General features: G+C 62.4%; 1 protein-coding gene across 1 annotated transcript; it reads left to right on the forward strand.

Moving 5' to 3' along the window:
• The first annotated feature begins 3,244 nt into the window (after positions 1-3,244).
• Positions 3,245-14,055, forward strand: PFKM (phosphofructokinase, muscle). The gene is made up of 22 exons (XM_064474374.1): positions 3,245-3,343; positions 4,045-4,118; positions 4,237-4,314; positions 4,527-4,716; positions 4,968-5,133; positions 5,230-5,274; positions 5,377-5,485; positions 5,561-5,656; positions 5,764-5,856; positions 5,935-6,060; positions 11,027-11,091; positions 11,181-11,244; positions 11,331-11,477; positions 11,713-11,783; positions 11,877-11,964; positions 12,049-12,201; positions 12,297-12,461; positions 12,596-12,657; positions 12,732-12,843; positions 12,950-13,049; positions 13,281-13,386; positions 13,542-14,055. Exons 1-22 carry the CDS (start codon positions 3,253-3,255, stop codon positions 13,687-13,689), a joined length of 2,349 nt encoding a protein of 782 aa, XP_064330444.1. The 5' UTR covers positions 3,245-3,252; the 3' UTR covers positions 13,690-14,055.
• Positions 14,056-14,578: the final 523 nt, after the last annotated feature.

Raw genomic sequence — 14,578 nt, forward strand, 5'->3', positions numbered from 1 at the left:
TCCCGTTAGGGCTGATCCCTACAGCCGATCCCATTATAGCGGATCCCATTACAGCCGGTCCCTACAGCTGGTCCCGTTACAGCCAATCCCTACAGCCAATCCCGTTACAGCCGGTCCCGTTACAGCCGATCCCATTACAGCCGGTCCCTACAGTTGGTCCTATTATAGCTGATCCTGTTACAGCTGATCTCGTGACAGCCAATACCTAGAGCAGGTCCTGTTACAGCCGATCCCATCACAGCCTGTCCCTACAGCCGGTCCCATTACAGGTGATCCATACAGCCGGTCCCATTATAGCTAGTCCCGTGACAGCCGGTCCCGTTACAGCCAATCCTGTTACAGCCTGTCCCTACTGCTGATCTGTTACAGCCGATCCCATCACAGCCTGTCCCTACAGCCGGTCCCGTTACAGCCGATCCCATTACAGCCGATCCCGTTACAGCCAATCCTGTTACAGCCGATCCCATCACAGCCTGTCCCTATGGCCGGTCCTGTTACAGCTGATCCGTACAGCCGGTCCCATTATAGCTAGTCCCGTGACAGCCGGTCCCATTACAGCCGATCCTGTTACAGCCTGTCCCTACAGCCGGTCCCATGACAGCCGATCCCGACAGCCGATCCCGACAGCCGATCCTGTTACAGCCTGTCCCTACAGCCGGTCCCATGACAGCCGATCCCGACAGCCGATCCCGACAGCCGATCCCAACAGCCGATCCTGTTACAGCCTGTCCCGACAGCCGATCCCGACAGCCGATCCCAACAGCCGATCCTGTTACAGCCTGTCCCTACAGCCGGTCCCATGACAGCCGATCCCGACAGCCGGTCCCGTTACAGCCGATCCTGTTACAGCCTGTCCCTACAGCCGGTCCCATGACAGCCGATCCCGACAGCCGATCCCGACAGCCGATCCCAACAGCCGATCCTGTTACAGCCTGTCCCGACAGCCGATCCCGACAGCCGATCCCGACAGCCGATCCCAACAGCCGATCCTGTTACAGCCTGTCCCGACAGCCGATCCCGACAGCCGATCCCGACAGCCGATCCCAACAGCCGATCCCAACAGCCGATCCTGTTACAGCCTGTCCCGACAGCCGATCCCGACAGCCGATCCCGACAGCCGATCCCGACAGCCGATCCCAACAGCCGATCCTGTTACAGCCTGTCCCGACAGCCGATCCCGACAGCCGATCCCGACAGCCGATCCCGACAGCCGATCCCAACAGCCGATCCTGTTACAGCCTGTCCCTACTGCTGATCTGTTACAGCCGGTCCCGTCACAGCCGCTCGGGTGACAGCCGCTCGGGTGACAGCGCGGGGCGGGTGATGGTGGCCATCCCCGAGCTCTCCCCCGAGACCTCCCGGCTCCTCCTCTCAGCCGCGCTCTCCTTCGCCGCCGTCCTCCTCTTCCTCACCTTCCTCCCCCCCGCGCCCAGGCAGGGGCAGCCGCCAGGTCAGTGCTGGCACCAGCAGGGGGGCAGACTGGAACCGGTAAGGACAGACTGGAACCAGTAAGTGGGACAGACTGGAACGAGTAAGGACAGACTGGAACCAGTAAGTGGGACAGACTGGTACCAGCAGTAAGGAGGGCAGACTGGTACCTGTAAGTGGGACAGACTGGTACCAGTAAAGACAGACTGGAACCAGTAAGGAGGACAGGCTTGTACCGGTAAGGAGGGCAGGCTCTCACCAGTAAGGAGGGCAGACTGATACGCACAGGGAATACAGACTGGCACCAGTAAGGACTGGCACCAGTAAGGAGGGCAGAATGGCACCAGTAAGAAGGGCAGAGTGGCACTAGTAAGGACTGGCACCAGTAAGGACTGGCACTAGTAAGTGGGACAGACTGGCACCAGTAAGGACTGGCACCAGTAAGGAGGGCAGAATGGCACTAGTAAGGACTGGCACCAGTAAGGACTGGCACCAGTAAGGAGGGCAGACTGGCACCAGTAAGTGGGACAGACTGGCACCAGTAAGGACTGGCACCAATAAGGAGGGCAGAATGGCACCAGTAAGGACTGGCACCAGTAAGGAGGGCAGAATGGCACTAGTAAGGACTGGCACCAGTAAGGACTGGCACCAGTAAGGAGGGCAGACTGGCACCAGTAAGTGGGACAGACTGGCACCAGTAAGGACTGGCACCAGTAAGGAGGGCAGAATGGCACTAGTAAGGACTGGCACCAGTAAGGACTGGCACCAGTAAGGAGGGCAGACTGGCACCAGTAAGTGGGACAGACTGGCACCAGTAAGGACTGGCACCAGTAAGGAGGGCAGACTGGCACCAGTAAGGACTGGCACCAGTAAGGACTGGCACCAGTAAGGAGGGCATACGGGCACCAGTAAGGACTGGCACCAGTAAGGACCACAGACTGGCACCAGTAAGGACTGGCACCAGTAAGGAGGGCAGACTGTAACCAGTAAGGACTGGCACCAGTGAGGACTGGCACCAGTAAGTGGGACAGACTGGCACCAGTAAGGACTGGCACCAGTAAGGAGGGCAGACTGTAACCAGTAAGGACTGGCACCAGTAAGGACTGGCACCAGTAAGGAGCATGGACTGGCACCAGTAAGGAGGGCAGACTGTAACCAGTAAGGACTGGCACCAGTAAGTGGGACAGACTGGCACCAGTAAGGAGGGCAGACTGGCACCAGTAAGGACCATGGACTGGCACCAGTAAGGAGGGCAGACTGGCACCAGTAAGGACTGGCACCAGTAAGGACCATGGACTGGCACCAGTAAGGACTGGTACCAGTAAGGACTGGCACCAGTAAGGACCATGGACTGGCACCAGTAAGGAGGGCAGACTGGCACCAGTAAGGACTGGCACCAGTAAGGACCATGGACTGGCACCAGTGAGGACTGGCACCAGTAAGGACTGGCACCAGTAAGGACCATGGACTGGCACCAGTAAGGACTGGTACCAGTAAGGACTGGCACCAGTAAGGTGGGCAGACTGGCACCAGTAAGGACCATGGACTGGCACCAGTAAGGACTGGCACCAGTAAGGACCATGGACTGGCACCAGTGAGGACTGGCACCAGTGAGGGGGGCAGACCAGCACCCGCAGGACCGTGCCCCCCCACGCCCAGGGTGCCGGGGAGGGGACACCCCCTCCCTCGCCGGGGCCGCCCCTCCCTCCAGGGGCCCCATTTAGGGGCGGGCGGGCGGCGGGTGCCAGTCTGCGGGTGCCAGCGGGACGGGGGGACCTCGCCGCCCTCTTTTTGCCCAATTTTCCTCTTTTTCCAGCCAAGAAGATGGCGCAGACGCCGCTGGGACGCGGGCAAACCGATAGCCTGGGCGCCGGCAAAGCCATCGCCGTCCTCACCTCCGGGGGGGACGCCCAGGGTAAGGGACACCCCGGTGACCCCCGAAAACCCGCGGTCGTGTCAGGGTCGAGCCCCATTTTGGGGAAAAATGAGGCGAAAACGGGACTTGGGTGGCCAGATCCCGCGGCCGGTTGGGTTCCTCAGGCGGTTTTTCTCAGGTTGAGGATTTGGGGGTGACCTTGGGGGGACGGTGGGGTGAGGAAGCTGTGGGGTGGAGTTAAGGGGAGTTTTGGGGTGCTGGGGGGGGTCTGGGTGCACGGAAAATTTGGGAGGGCTTAAAGGGACGGCGGCAGCGCTGCAGCACGAAGCCAACGCCGGAGAAGCGTTGGGGTTGCCCAAAAACACAGGGATTCAACCCAAAGCTTGTTCCTCTGCCAGGGTGGCCCCGGGGATTTGGCTGGGGGTACCCTGAGGGGAGATGGGGGGGGGTCATTCAGCCCATGGGGGTCTCTGCTCACCTTCCCCCCCCCCCACCGCCCCCCCCCGCCACCGCACTTGTCACCCGGTGTCACGCGGTGCGCCGCGCCGCCGCTAAATGTCAACGGGGCAAAAATAACCCGGGCAGCTGCGGGGCCCGATCCGCGCCGGGAACGGGGGGTTTGGGGGCGGGGGGGTGGGGGGGGGGCCTGAGCCCGGCGCTGTGCGGGGCGGGGGGACGACGATGGCTTTAGGGGTTCCCTCGGGGGGGGGTTTCGGGGTGACGCTCTCCTCCTCCCCCAGGCATGAACGCGGCCGTCCGCGCCGTGGTGAGGGTGGGCATCTACACCGGCGCCAAGGTCTACTTTGTGCATGAGGTCGGTGCTGACCCCACCCCGACACACTCACCCCGATACTCCCATCCCCCCCCAAACCTCGGGGTGGGGGGTTGTTTTGACATCAGGTTGTGTGTGTTGTGTGTCCTCCCCCTCCCAGGGCTACCAGGGGCTGGTGGACGGCGGGGACAACATCAAGGAGGCCACGTGGGAGAGCGTCTCCATGATGCTGCAGCTGGTGAGCTGAGGCCGGCCAGCTCGGTGCACCGATGGCAGGGGTTTGGGGGGGCGGGGGGTGTTACGGTGTAACCCTACGCCGCGGCACCGGGGTCAAGCCTGAAAATAACCCGAAACCGGAGCCGGGATGGGGAAGGGAGGGGGAAGGATGGACAGATGGACACAGGGGTGCTGGGCGGGGGGGTACCCAGCACCCACACGGGGGTCCCGTAGGGGGGTACGGTCATCGGAAGCGCCCGGTGCCAGGATTTTCGGACGCGCGAGGGACGGCTAAAAGCCGCCCGGAACCTGGTGAAACGCGGCATCACCAACCTCTGCGTCATCGGCGGCGACGGCAGCCTCACCGGCGCCGACACCTTCCGCGCCGAGTGGAGCAGCCTCTTGGCCGAGCTGGTGAAAGTGGGTACGTGCGTGTGTGTCCCCCACGAGACACCCCCCCGCCCCCCGGATTTCTTCTGCGGGGTGAAAAGATTCTGTACCAAAAATCAGGGGGTTTGTACCGAAATCAGGGGGTTTGTACCGAAATCAGGGGGGGTCGTACACAAAAAGTTGGGATTTTTTCCCCCACGCCGGAGTTTTGTGCTGGCGTTTGGCCCCGCGGGGATGTTTTGGGGGACACGCAGAGGGAAAAGGGGGTGTCCCGCCCTGCGGCAGGGGGGATCACAGCGGAGGAGGCGAAGAAGTCCAGTCACCTGAACATCGTGGGCATGGTGGGCTCCATCGACAACGACTTCTGCGGCACCGACATGACCATCGGCACCGACTCGGCGCTGCACCGTATCATGGAGATCGTGGACGCCATCACCACCACGGCCCAGAGGTGACGGGGACCCCCCTGTGTCCCCCATGTCGGGGGGACCCAGGTGTCCGGGCCCCACTCGGGCTTGTCGTGGGATGAAACTCGTGTCTCCCGCAGCCACCAACGGACCTTCGTGCTGGAAGTGATGGGTCGCCACTGCGGGTACGTCCCCGTGCTGCCACCCGGACCCGGCTCCCCGTAAAGAAAATGTGAAAAAAACAAAAAAAAAACACCTAAAAAGCATCTTTTTTTACCCGCTTCCAGCTACCTGGCGCTCATCACTGCCCTGGCCTGCGGCGCCGACTGGGTCTTCATCCCCGAGTCCCCTCCCGAGGATGACTGGGAGGACCACTTGTGCCGCAGGCTGACGGAGGTAGGACGGGCTCCGGCGGGCGCCTTCGTCCCCGTCCCGTCCCCACCGTCACCCCCCCAATTTCCCCCACCCCAGACCCGCGTGGGCGGCTCGAGGCTGAACATCATCATCGTGGCCGAGGGCGCCATCGACAAGCACGGCAAGGCCATCACCTCCGACGACATCAAAACCGTGAGCGGGGCGGGGTGGGGAACCCCCTTTTTTGTTGTTTTTTTCGTTTTCCAGCCCTTTCCCGGCCCCGCGGCGGGGCCGGATCCAGGCGCATCCCTGTCTTGCAGCTGGTGGTGAAGCGTTTGGGGTACGACACCCGGGTCACCATCCTGGGCCACGTCCAGCGTGGCGGGACGCCCTCCGCCTTCGACCGCATCCTGGTAGGGAGCTCCCTCCCACCCCGGCCGCGGGGGAGAGGGGGTGCGGGGGGGGTAACGTCCCCGTCCCTGTCCCCGCAGGGCAGCCGCATGGGTGTTGAAGCTGTCATGGCTCTGCTGGAAGGGACCCCCGACACCCCGGCCTGCGTCGTCAGCCTCTCAGGCAACCAAGCCGTGCGCCTGCCCCTTATGGAGTGCGTCCAGGTGGTGAGTAGGGGGGGACGGGACCCCTAGGAGCACCCCCAGGGCTCCCGGTGGACGGGTGCGATGCAAACCCAGCCGCTGCAATGCAGAGCCACACATTGGCACGATGCAAACGCGTCCAATGTAAAGCAAACCTGGCTGGGTGTGATGCAAACCCATCTGGCACGATGCAAAGTCATGCAGCATGATGCAAACCCCGCTGGGTGCGATGCAAACCCCGCTGGGTGCGACGCAAACCCCGCTGGGTGCGACGCAAACCCCGCTGGGTGCGACGCAAACACCGCTGGGTGCGATGCAAACACCGCTGGGTGCGACGCAAACCCCGCTGGGTGCGACGCAAACCCCGCTGGGTGCGATGCAAACACCGCTGGGTGCGATGCAAACCCCGCTGGGTGCGATGCAAACCCCGCTGGGTGCGATGCAAACCCCGCTGGGTGCGACGCAAACCCCGCTGGGTGCGACGCAAACCCCGCTGGGTGCGATGCAAACCCCGCTGGGTGCGACGCAAACCCCGCTGGGTGCGATGCAAACACCGCTGGGTGCGACGCAAACCCCGCTGGGTGCGACGCAAACCCCGCTGGGTGCGATGCAAACACCGCTGGGTGCGACGCAAACCCCGCTGGGTGCGACGCAAACCCCGCTGGGTGCGACGCAAACCCCGCTGGGTGCGATGCAAACCCCGCTGGGTGCGATGCAAACCCCGCTGGGTGCGACGCAAACACCGCTGGGTGCGATGCAAACCCCGCTGGGTGCGATGCAAACACCGCTGGGTGCGACGCAAACCCCGCTGGGTGCGACGCAAACCCCGCTGGGTGCGATGCAAACCCCGCTGGGTGCGACGCAAACACCGCTGGGTGCGACGCAAACCCCGCTGGGTGCGATGCAAACCCCGCTGGGTGCGATGCAAACCCCGCTGGGTGCGATGCAAGCCCAGCCGGTGCAGAGCAAACCCATCCAACACAGTGCAAACCCATCTAATGCGGTGCAAACCTATCTAATGCAGTGCAAACCCATCTAACGCAGTGCAAACCCATCCAATGCGGTGCAAACCCATCTAATGCGGTGCAAACCTATCTAATGCAGTGCAAACCCATCTAACGCAGTGCAAACCCATCCAATGCAGTGCAAACCCATCTAATGCGGTGCAAACCTATCTAATGCAGTGCAAACCCATCTAACGCAGTGCAAACCCATCTAACGCAGTGCAAACCCATCCAATGCAGTGCAAACCCATCTAACGCAGAGCAAACCCATCTAACGCAGAGCAAACCCATCTAACGCAGAGCAAACCCATCTAATGCAGTGCAAACCCAGCCAGGGTGGTGCAAACCCATCTAATGCAGTGCAAACTCATCTAACGCGGTGCAAACCCATCTAACGCAGTGCAAACCCATCCAATGCGGTGCAAACCCAGCCAGGGTGGTGCAAACCCATCTAACGTGGTGCAAACCCATCTAACACCGTGCAAACCCAGCCAGGGTGGTGCAAACCCATCTAACGTGGTGCAAACCCATCTAACACCGTGCAAACCCATCTAACGTGGTGCAAACCCATCTAACGCAGTGCAAACCCAGCCAGGGTGGTGCAAACCCATCTAATGCGGTGCAAACCCATCTAACACCGTGCAAACCCAGCCAGGGTGGTGCAAACCCATCTAACGCAGTGCAAACCCATCTAACGCAGTGCAAACCCATCTAACGCAGAGCAAACCCATCTAACGCAGTGCAAACCCATCTAACGCAGTGCAAACCCATCTAACACCGTGCAAACCCATCCAATGCAGTGCAAACCCATCTAACACAGTGCAAACCCATCTAACGCAGTGCAAACCCATCTAATGCAGTGCAAACCCAGCCAGGGTGGTGCAAACCCATCTAACACCGTGCAAACCCATCTAACGCGGTGCAAACCCATCTAACGCGGTGCAAACCCATCTAACACCGTGCAAACCCATCTAACGCGGTGCAAACCCATCTAACGCAGTGCAAACCCATCTAACACCGTGCAAACCCAGCCAGGGTGGTGCAAACCCATCTAACGCAGAGCAAACCCATCTAACGCAGTGCAAACCCATCCAATGCGGTGCAAACCCAGCCAGGGTGGTGCAAACCCATCCAATGCAGTGCAAACCCATCTAACGTGGTGCAAACCCATCTAACGCGGTGCAAACCCATCTAACGCAGAGCAAACCCATCTAACACCGTGCAAACCCATCTAACGTGGTGCAAACCCATCTAACGCGGTGCAAACCCATCTAACGCAGAGCAAACCCATCTAACGCAGTGCAAACCCATCTAACGCAGTGCAAACCCATCTAACGCAGAGCAAACCCATCTAACGCAGTGCAAACCCATCTAACACCGTGCAAACCCATCTAACGCAGTGCAAACCCATCTAACGCGGTGCAAACCCATCTAACGCAGTGCAAACCCATCTAACGCGGTGCAAACCCATCTAACGCAGTGCAAACCCATCTAACGCAGTGCAAACCCATCTAACGCAGTGCAAACCCATCCAATGCGGTGCAAACCCATCTAACGCAGTGCAAACCCATCTAACGCGGTGCAAACCCATCTAACGCAGTGCAAACCCATCTAACACCGTGCAAACCCATCCAACACAGTGCAAACCCATCCAATGCAGTGCAAACCCATCTAACGCAGTGCAAACCCATCTAACGCAGTGCAAACCCATCCAATGCGGTGCAAACCCATCTAACGCAGTGCAAACCCATCTAATGCAGTGCAAACCCATCTAACGCAGTGCAAACCCATCTAATGCAGTGCAAACCCATCTAACGCAGTGCAAACCCAGCCAGGGTGGTGCAAACCCATCTAACGCAGTGCAAACCCAGCCAGGGTGGTGCAAACCCATCTAACACCGTGCAAACCCATCTAACGTGGTGCAAACCCATCTAACGCAGTGCAAACCCAGCCAGGGTGGTGCAAACCCATCTAACACCGTGCAAACCCATCTAACGTGGTGCAAACCCATCTAACGCAGTGCAAACCCATCTAACACCGTGCAAACCCATCTAACGTGGTGCAAACCCATCTAACGCAGTGCAAACCCATCTAACGCAGTGCAAACCCATCTAACGCAGTGCAAACCCATCCAATGCGGTGCAAACCCATCTAACGCAGTGCAAACCCATCTAACGCAGTGCAAACCCATCCAATGCAGTGCAAACCCATCTAACGCGGTGCAAACCCATCTAACGCGGTGCAAACCCAGCCAGGGTGGTGCAAACCCATCTAACACAGTGCAAGCCAGCCCAACGCGGCGCAAACCCACCCGACGCGGCGCAAACCCAACCTGTGGGATGCAAACAAGGCCGGGGGGGCGCAAACCCGTGCGGTGCCGCGCAATCCCGCCTGGAGCGGTCGCAAACCCGGCAAGGTGTGTGCCTGGCAAAATTACGGAGGTGATTCGGGGAGGTATTGAGGAAACAGCCGAAAGGCGACGCAGGCGCTGCCCCGGCCAGCACGGGCTCACGAGGGGAAAGTCCTGCTCAACAGACGTGGTTTCCCCCTGTGACAAGGTCACCCACGTGAGTGACCAAGGGAAGCCAGTCGACGGGATCTTTCTGGATTTCAGTAAAGCTGTCGCTGCCGTCTCCCGGCCTCCTCCGGGGCGCAGCGTCCAGCACCCGGCCGGCTACACGCGGGGTGCAGGGGGTGAGCGCCGGCCGCGCGTCGGGCTCGGAGGGTTGGAGCAAGCGGGGTTACATCGGGCGGGCGGGGGTCGCCCCGGGGCCAGCGCTCCTCCGGGTCCCCGTAAACGCTTGGGCGCGGGCCTGGGAGGGACCCGGCCCCTCGGCGACGCAGGGTCGGGAGGAGCTGCGGGCGCTCCCGAGGGCGGCCAGGGCCTGCGGAGGGATCGAGGCGAAGTGGGGAGCCGGGCAGCCGCCGACCCTGCGGGGGTCAGCAGGGCCGAGGGCTGGGCTTTGCCCTGGGGCAGGGCCCCCCTGGCCGTGCGGGGAGGCGGGGGTGCAGGAGGCGGGGGTGCGGGGGGCTGGGGTGCGGGGAGGCGGGGGTGCGGGGGGCTGGGGTGCAGGGGGCTGGGGTGCGGGGAGGCAGGGGTGCGGGGGGCTGGGGTGCGGGGAGGCGGGGGTGCGGGGGGCTGGGGGTGCGGGGGGCTGGGGTGCGGGGAGGCGGGGGTGCAGGGGGCTGGGGTGCGGGGGGCTGGGGTGCGGGGAGGCGGGGGTGCGGGGGGCTGGGGGTGCGGGGGGCTGGGGAGCAGCTCTGCAGAGGGACCTGGGGGTTCTGGCTGACGGCAAGTTGAACATGGGCCAGCCGTGCCCTGGGGGGCACCGAGCCCCGCATCGCAGCCGGGCGAGGAGGGGATTGTCCCGCTCTGCCCCGCGCTGGGGCGGCCTCACCTCGAGCGCTGCGGGCAGCGTTGGGTGCCACAGGGCGTAGGATATCAATGATATAAAGGATATAGGGAATATAAAGGGTATAAAGCTACTGGAGAGCATCCAGAGGAGGCCACGGGGCTGGGGAAGGGTTTAGAGGGGAAACCGTACGAGGGGCGGCTGGAGTCCCTGGGTTTGTTCAGCTGGAGCAGAGGGGGCCGAGGGCAGCCTCATGGGCTCTGCAGCCCCCTCCCGAGGGCAGGAGGAGGGGCAGGGCTGGTCTCTGCTCTCTGGTGCCCAACGCCAGGCCCCGAGGGGATGGCGGGGAGATGTGCCAGGGGAGGGTGAGGCTGGGCATTAGGGGAAGGTCCTTCCCCCCGAGGGTGGTGGGGCCCTGGCACAGGCTCCCCAGGGAGGCATCGCGGCACCAGCCTGGCGATGTTCCAGAAGCGCTTGGCCAAGGCCCCCAGAGACACGGTGTGAATTTGGGGTGTCCTGTGCAGGGCCGGGAGCTGGGCTCGATGGTCCCTGCGGGTCCCTCCCAGCTCAGGGCACCCTGTGGTTCTGCAAAACCCATCCCAGTTAATGCAAACCCATCTTTGCTCCCCACAGACCAAAGACGTGACGACGGCGATGAACGAGGGGCGCTTTGAAGACGCCCTGAAGCTGCGGGGCCGGTGAGCGCCCGCACCCCCCATCCCCGCTGGGGACCCGGGGCTCCGGCCACCCCCAGGGCTCCCACACCCGCCTTTCCCCCAATTTGCAGGAGTTTCCAAAACAACTGGAACGTGTACAAGCTGCTGGCACACATCCGCCCCCCCTCCACCAAGGTGCGGCAGCGGGGAGGGGGGCGACGGGGACCCCCCTGAACCCCACAACCCCCCGCCCCCCAACGCCATCTCCTTTCTCCCCGCAGAGCGGCTACACGCTGGCCGTGCTCAACGTGGGCGCGCCGGCTGCCGGCATGAACGCGGCCGTCCGGTCGACCGTGCGGATCGGCCTCATCCACGGGCACCGGATGCTGGCGGTGCACGACGGCTTCGAAGGGCTCGCCTACGGGAGGGTGCGACCCCCGGGGGAAAAGGGGGTGCACGGGGTGGGGTAGGGTCCCGAAAAGCAGCAGCTACGGCCACATAGGGAAGAGGGGGGGGTGTGTCCCATTCCTCACGCCAGCCCCACTGGGGTTCATCCCGCACCCTGGGGGCAGCGGGTTACCCCAATATCAATGCGATACGGTGGCGGCAAGGCTGGTGCACCCCAAAATCCTTCTCACATCCCACCCTCAACTTTCCCCCCAGGTGGAAGAGATCAGCTGGGAGAGGGTCGGCAGCTGGACAGGGCTGGGAGGATCCAAACTGGGGACAAAAAGGTAACGGTCCTCCCGGGGGAATCCCGTCGGGGGGGTCCCCAGGTCGAGCCCCCCACCCCAGCGGGCTCAGCCAGGGCGGTTTCATCCTCCCAGGACCTTGCCCAAGAAATACTTTGAGGAAATCAGCGCCAACATCAGCAACTTCGGCATCCACGGGCTGGTCATTATCGGTGGCTTCGAGGTGAGCGGGGAAGCGGTGGAGGCAGGGGGAGGGCAGCTGCCGACACCGTGCCGGCGCCGACACCCTCTGCCTCGCTGCCCGCAGGCTTTCACGGGCAGCCTGGAGCTGATGGAGGGGAGGGCCAAGTACGAGGAGCTCTGCATCCCGCTCTGCGTCATCCCCGCCACCGTCTCCAACAACGTCCCCGGCTCCGACTTCAGCATCGGCGCCGACACCGCGCTCAACACCATCACCACGGTGCGGCCCCGCACCCGCCGCCACCCCTCCCCATTTAACACCACCCGTAAACCTAAAAACCCCTGTTTTCCACCCCAATTCTTCCACCTCCGCAGACCTGTGACCGCATCAAGCAGTCGGCGGCCGGGACCAAGCGCCGCGTCTTCATCATCGAGACCATGGGTGGCTTTTGCGGCTACTTGGCCACCATGGCAGGGCTGGCGGGCGGCGCCGATGCCGCCTACATCTACGAGGAACACTTCAACATCCGCGACCTGCAGGTTGGGGGACACCCCCCCCCCAACACACCACCCGTGTCCCCCCCATTCTGGGCACCGCCGAAGCCCCAGGGCGGCGGGGGACGCATTTATTCCCTCTTCCAAAGCCCCCAACGCCCGTTTCATGCTCCACGTAGGTCAACGTGGAGCATTTAACTGAGAAGATGAAGACGACGGTGAAGAGGGGGCTGGTGCTCAGGTACGTCCCCAGGGTGGGATGGGGTGGGGGCGGCTGAGACCCCGCCACAAGCCCACCTCCCTCGCCTGGCGCAGGAACGAGCGGTGCAATGAGAACTACACCACCGACTTCATCTACAACCTCTACTCGGAGGAAGGGAAGGGAATCTTTGACTGCCGGAAAAACGTGCTGGGGCACATGCAGCAGGTACGGACCCTCCCCGGGACCCCCAGGGAAGGGGCTGTGGGTTGTAAGACCCTCACCTGGCGGCTTTATCCCCACCTCCATTCACCCCACGGCTTTTCCGGCGCAGGGCGGCACCCCGACCCCCTTCGACAGGAACTTCGGCACCAAAATGGGTGCCAAGGCGGTGGCCTGGATCACCGGGAAGATCAAGGAGTGCTCCCGGCACGGTGGGTGCCGCGCCGGGGGGCTTCCCTGCCTTGTTTCCAAACCCCTCCCCAGAGCAGCACGGGAGGCTCGCTGAAAGCAACCCCCCGGCTCTTTCCCAACGCCCACGCGCGCTCCGATATCCCAATGCAAAGGGCTCAGGGCTCCCCTGCGGATTTTAGGGGGTGCTCATGGGTGCTCTCCCCTCCTGGAGGGTCCAAAACCCTGAGCCCGCTCCCCACCTCCCCTCGCAGGTCGGATCTTCGCCAACACGGCCGACTCGGCTTGTCTGCTGGGCATGCGCAAGCGCAGCCTCGTCTTCCAGCCCATCACCGAGCTCAAGGAGCAGACAGACTTCGAGTAGGTGTCCCCCTTTTTTCCCCCCCCCCAGCCCCCCCACCACCGTGCCCCAGCCCCAGGAAGGACAAATACAGCGAGCTGGGAACGCTTCCCTGGGCGACGCATCGTTGTTTCGACCCGGGACCATCGCGCCGCCCTCTCTCTCTCTCGCCCAGGCACCGCATCCCCAAGGAGCAGTGGTGGCTGAAGCTTCGCCCCATCCTAAAAATCCTGGCCAAGTACAACATCGAGCTGGACACCTCGGAGAAAGCCCACCTAGAGCACGTCACGCGCAAGAGGATCTCGGTCGAATCCAACATCTAAGAGGAGATGGCCGGCGCGGCTTCCCCCACCCCGGAGCGTGTCGCTCCAGGGAACCTCCGAAACAAGCGCTTCCCCGTTGTAGCTCGCACCCCCTGGGAAGCCAGGCAGCACCTCCACGCCCCGAGGGCACCCACTGCCTCAGCAAAAGAGCGGTTTTCCCGAAGCAGAGGCTTTCCTCGGGGTAAATTTTGGGTTGGTTTAGGTATTTTATGGGCTTTTTAAACAGGAAAGTGTTGCGGCGGGATGTTGCAATGAGCTGAGAGCAAGCGGACTGGGTAGAGTCCCCAGGGCACCGCTTTAGTGTTAAAAATTCAGAATTAAGATGCTTCAATAAACTCACCACTCACTCATGGTGGCAAACACGAATCATGGCTCCAACCCTCCACTCTCACCCCCTGGGGAAGGCGAACACGGCTCCCACAGCCCCGCTCGCACCCCTGGTCCCAACGGCTCCACTTCCCAGCACAGCAGGGAGGAAAAAAATATATATAAACTGATTTTTCTCCCCCGGCTTTCTCCTGTAAAGCAATTATCAAAGCTTATCCACCTTCAAGAGCGTGGGGCAGCTCTTCCAGGAGCCCCCGGGCGAGGAACGGGCGCACGGAGGGTGATGCAGCTTGGTGCTGCGCCATCAAGATCCCCCCAAGCCCCCCGACGAGGGCGGAGGCGCGGGCGCGAAGGGCGGGCTGGGAGCAGCGAGGGGGAGCGGAGGTAAAACCCACGCAGAACCCACCAGCGTGAGGGTTTAACAAGGCAGCACCACAGGGTGACATTACAGTTCTCAGAGGTGACGAAGACAAGCAGAGGAACGAAACCACCAGCGGCAACACCCCCAAACCTCGCTCCGACGCGCACTCTCCCTTCAGGGAGGACCCCGAAAGAGCGGGGC

The sequence above is a fragment of the Phalacrocorax carbo genome, chromosome 27 (assembly GCF_963921805.1).
Source record: "Phalacrocorax carbo chromosome 27, bPhaCar2.1, whole genome shotgun sequence".
Taxonomy (NCBI): domain Eukaryota; kingdom Metazoa; phylum Chordata; class Aves; order Suliformes; family Phalacrocoracidae; genus Phalacrocorax; species Phalacrocorax carbo.

Excerpts from the sequence above, each read along its gene's own strand:
- PFKM (XM_064474374.1), top strand. The coding sequence starts at position 3,253 with ATGGCGCAGACGCCGCTGGGACGCGGGCAAACCGATAGCCTGGGCGCC. Across the intron at positions 4,315-4,526 it reads TCTCCATGATGCTGCAGCTG|GGGGGTACGGTCATCGGAAG; the intron begins GTGAGCTGAGGC and ends GGGGTCCCGTAG. Across the intron at positions 11,245-11,330 it reads TCCGCCCCCCCTCCACCAAG|AGCGGCTACACGCTGGCCGT; the intron begins GTGCGGCAGCGG and ends TTCTCCCCGCAG.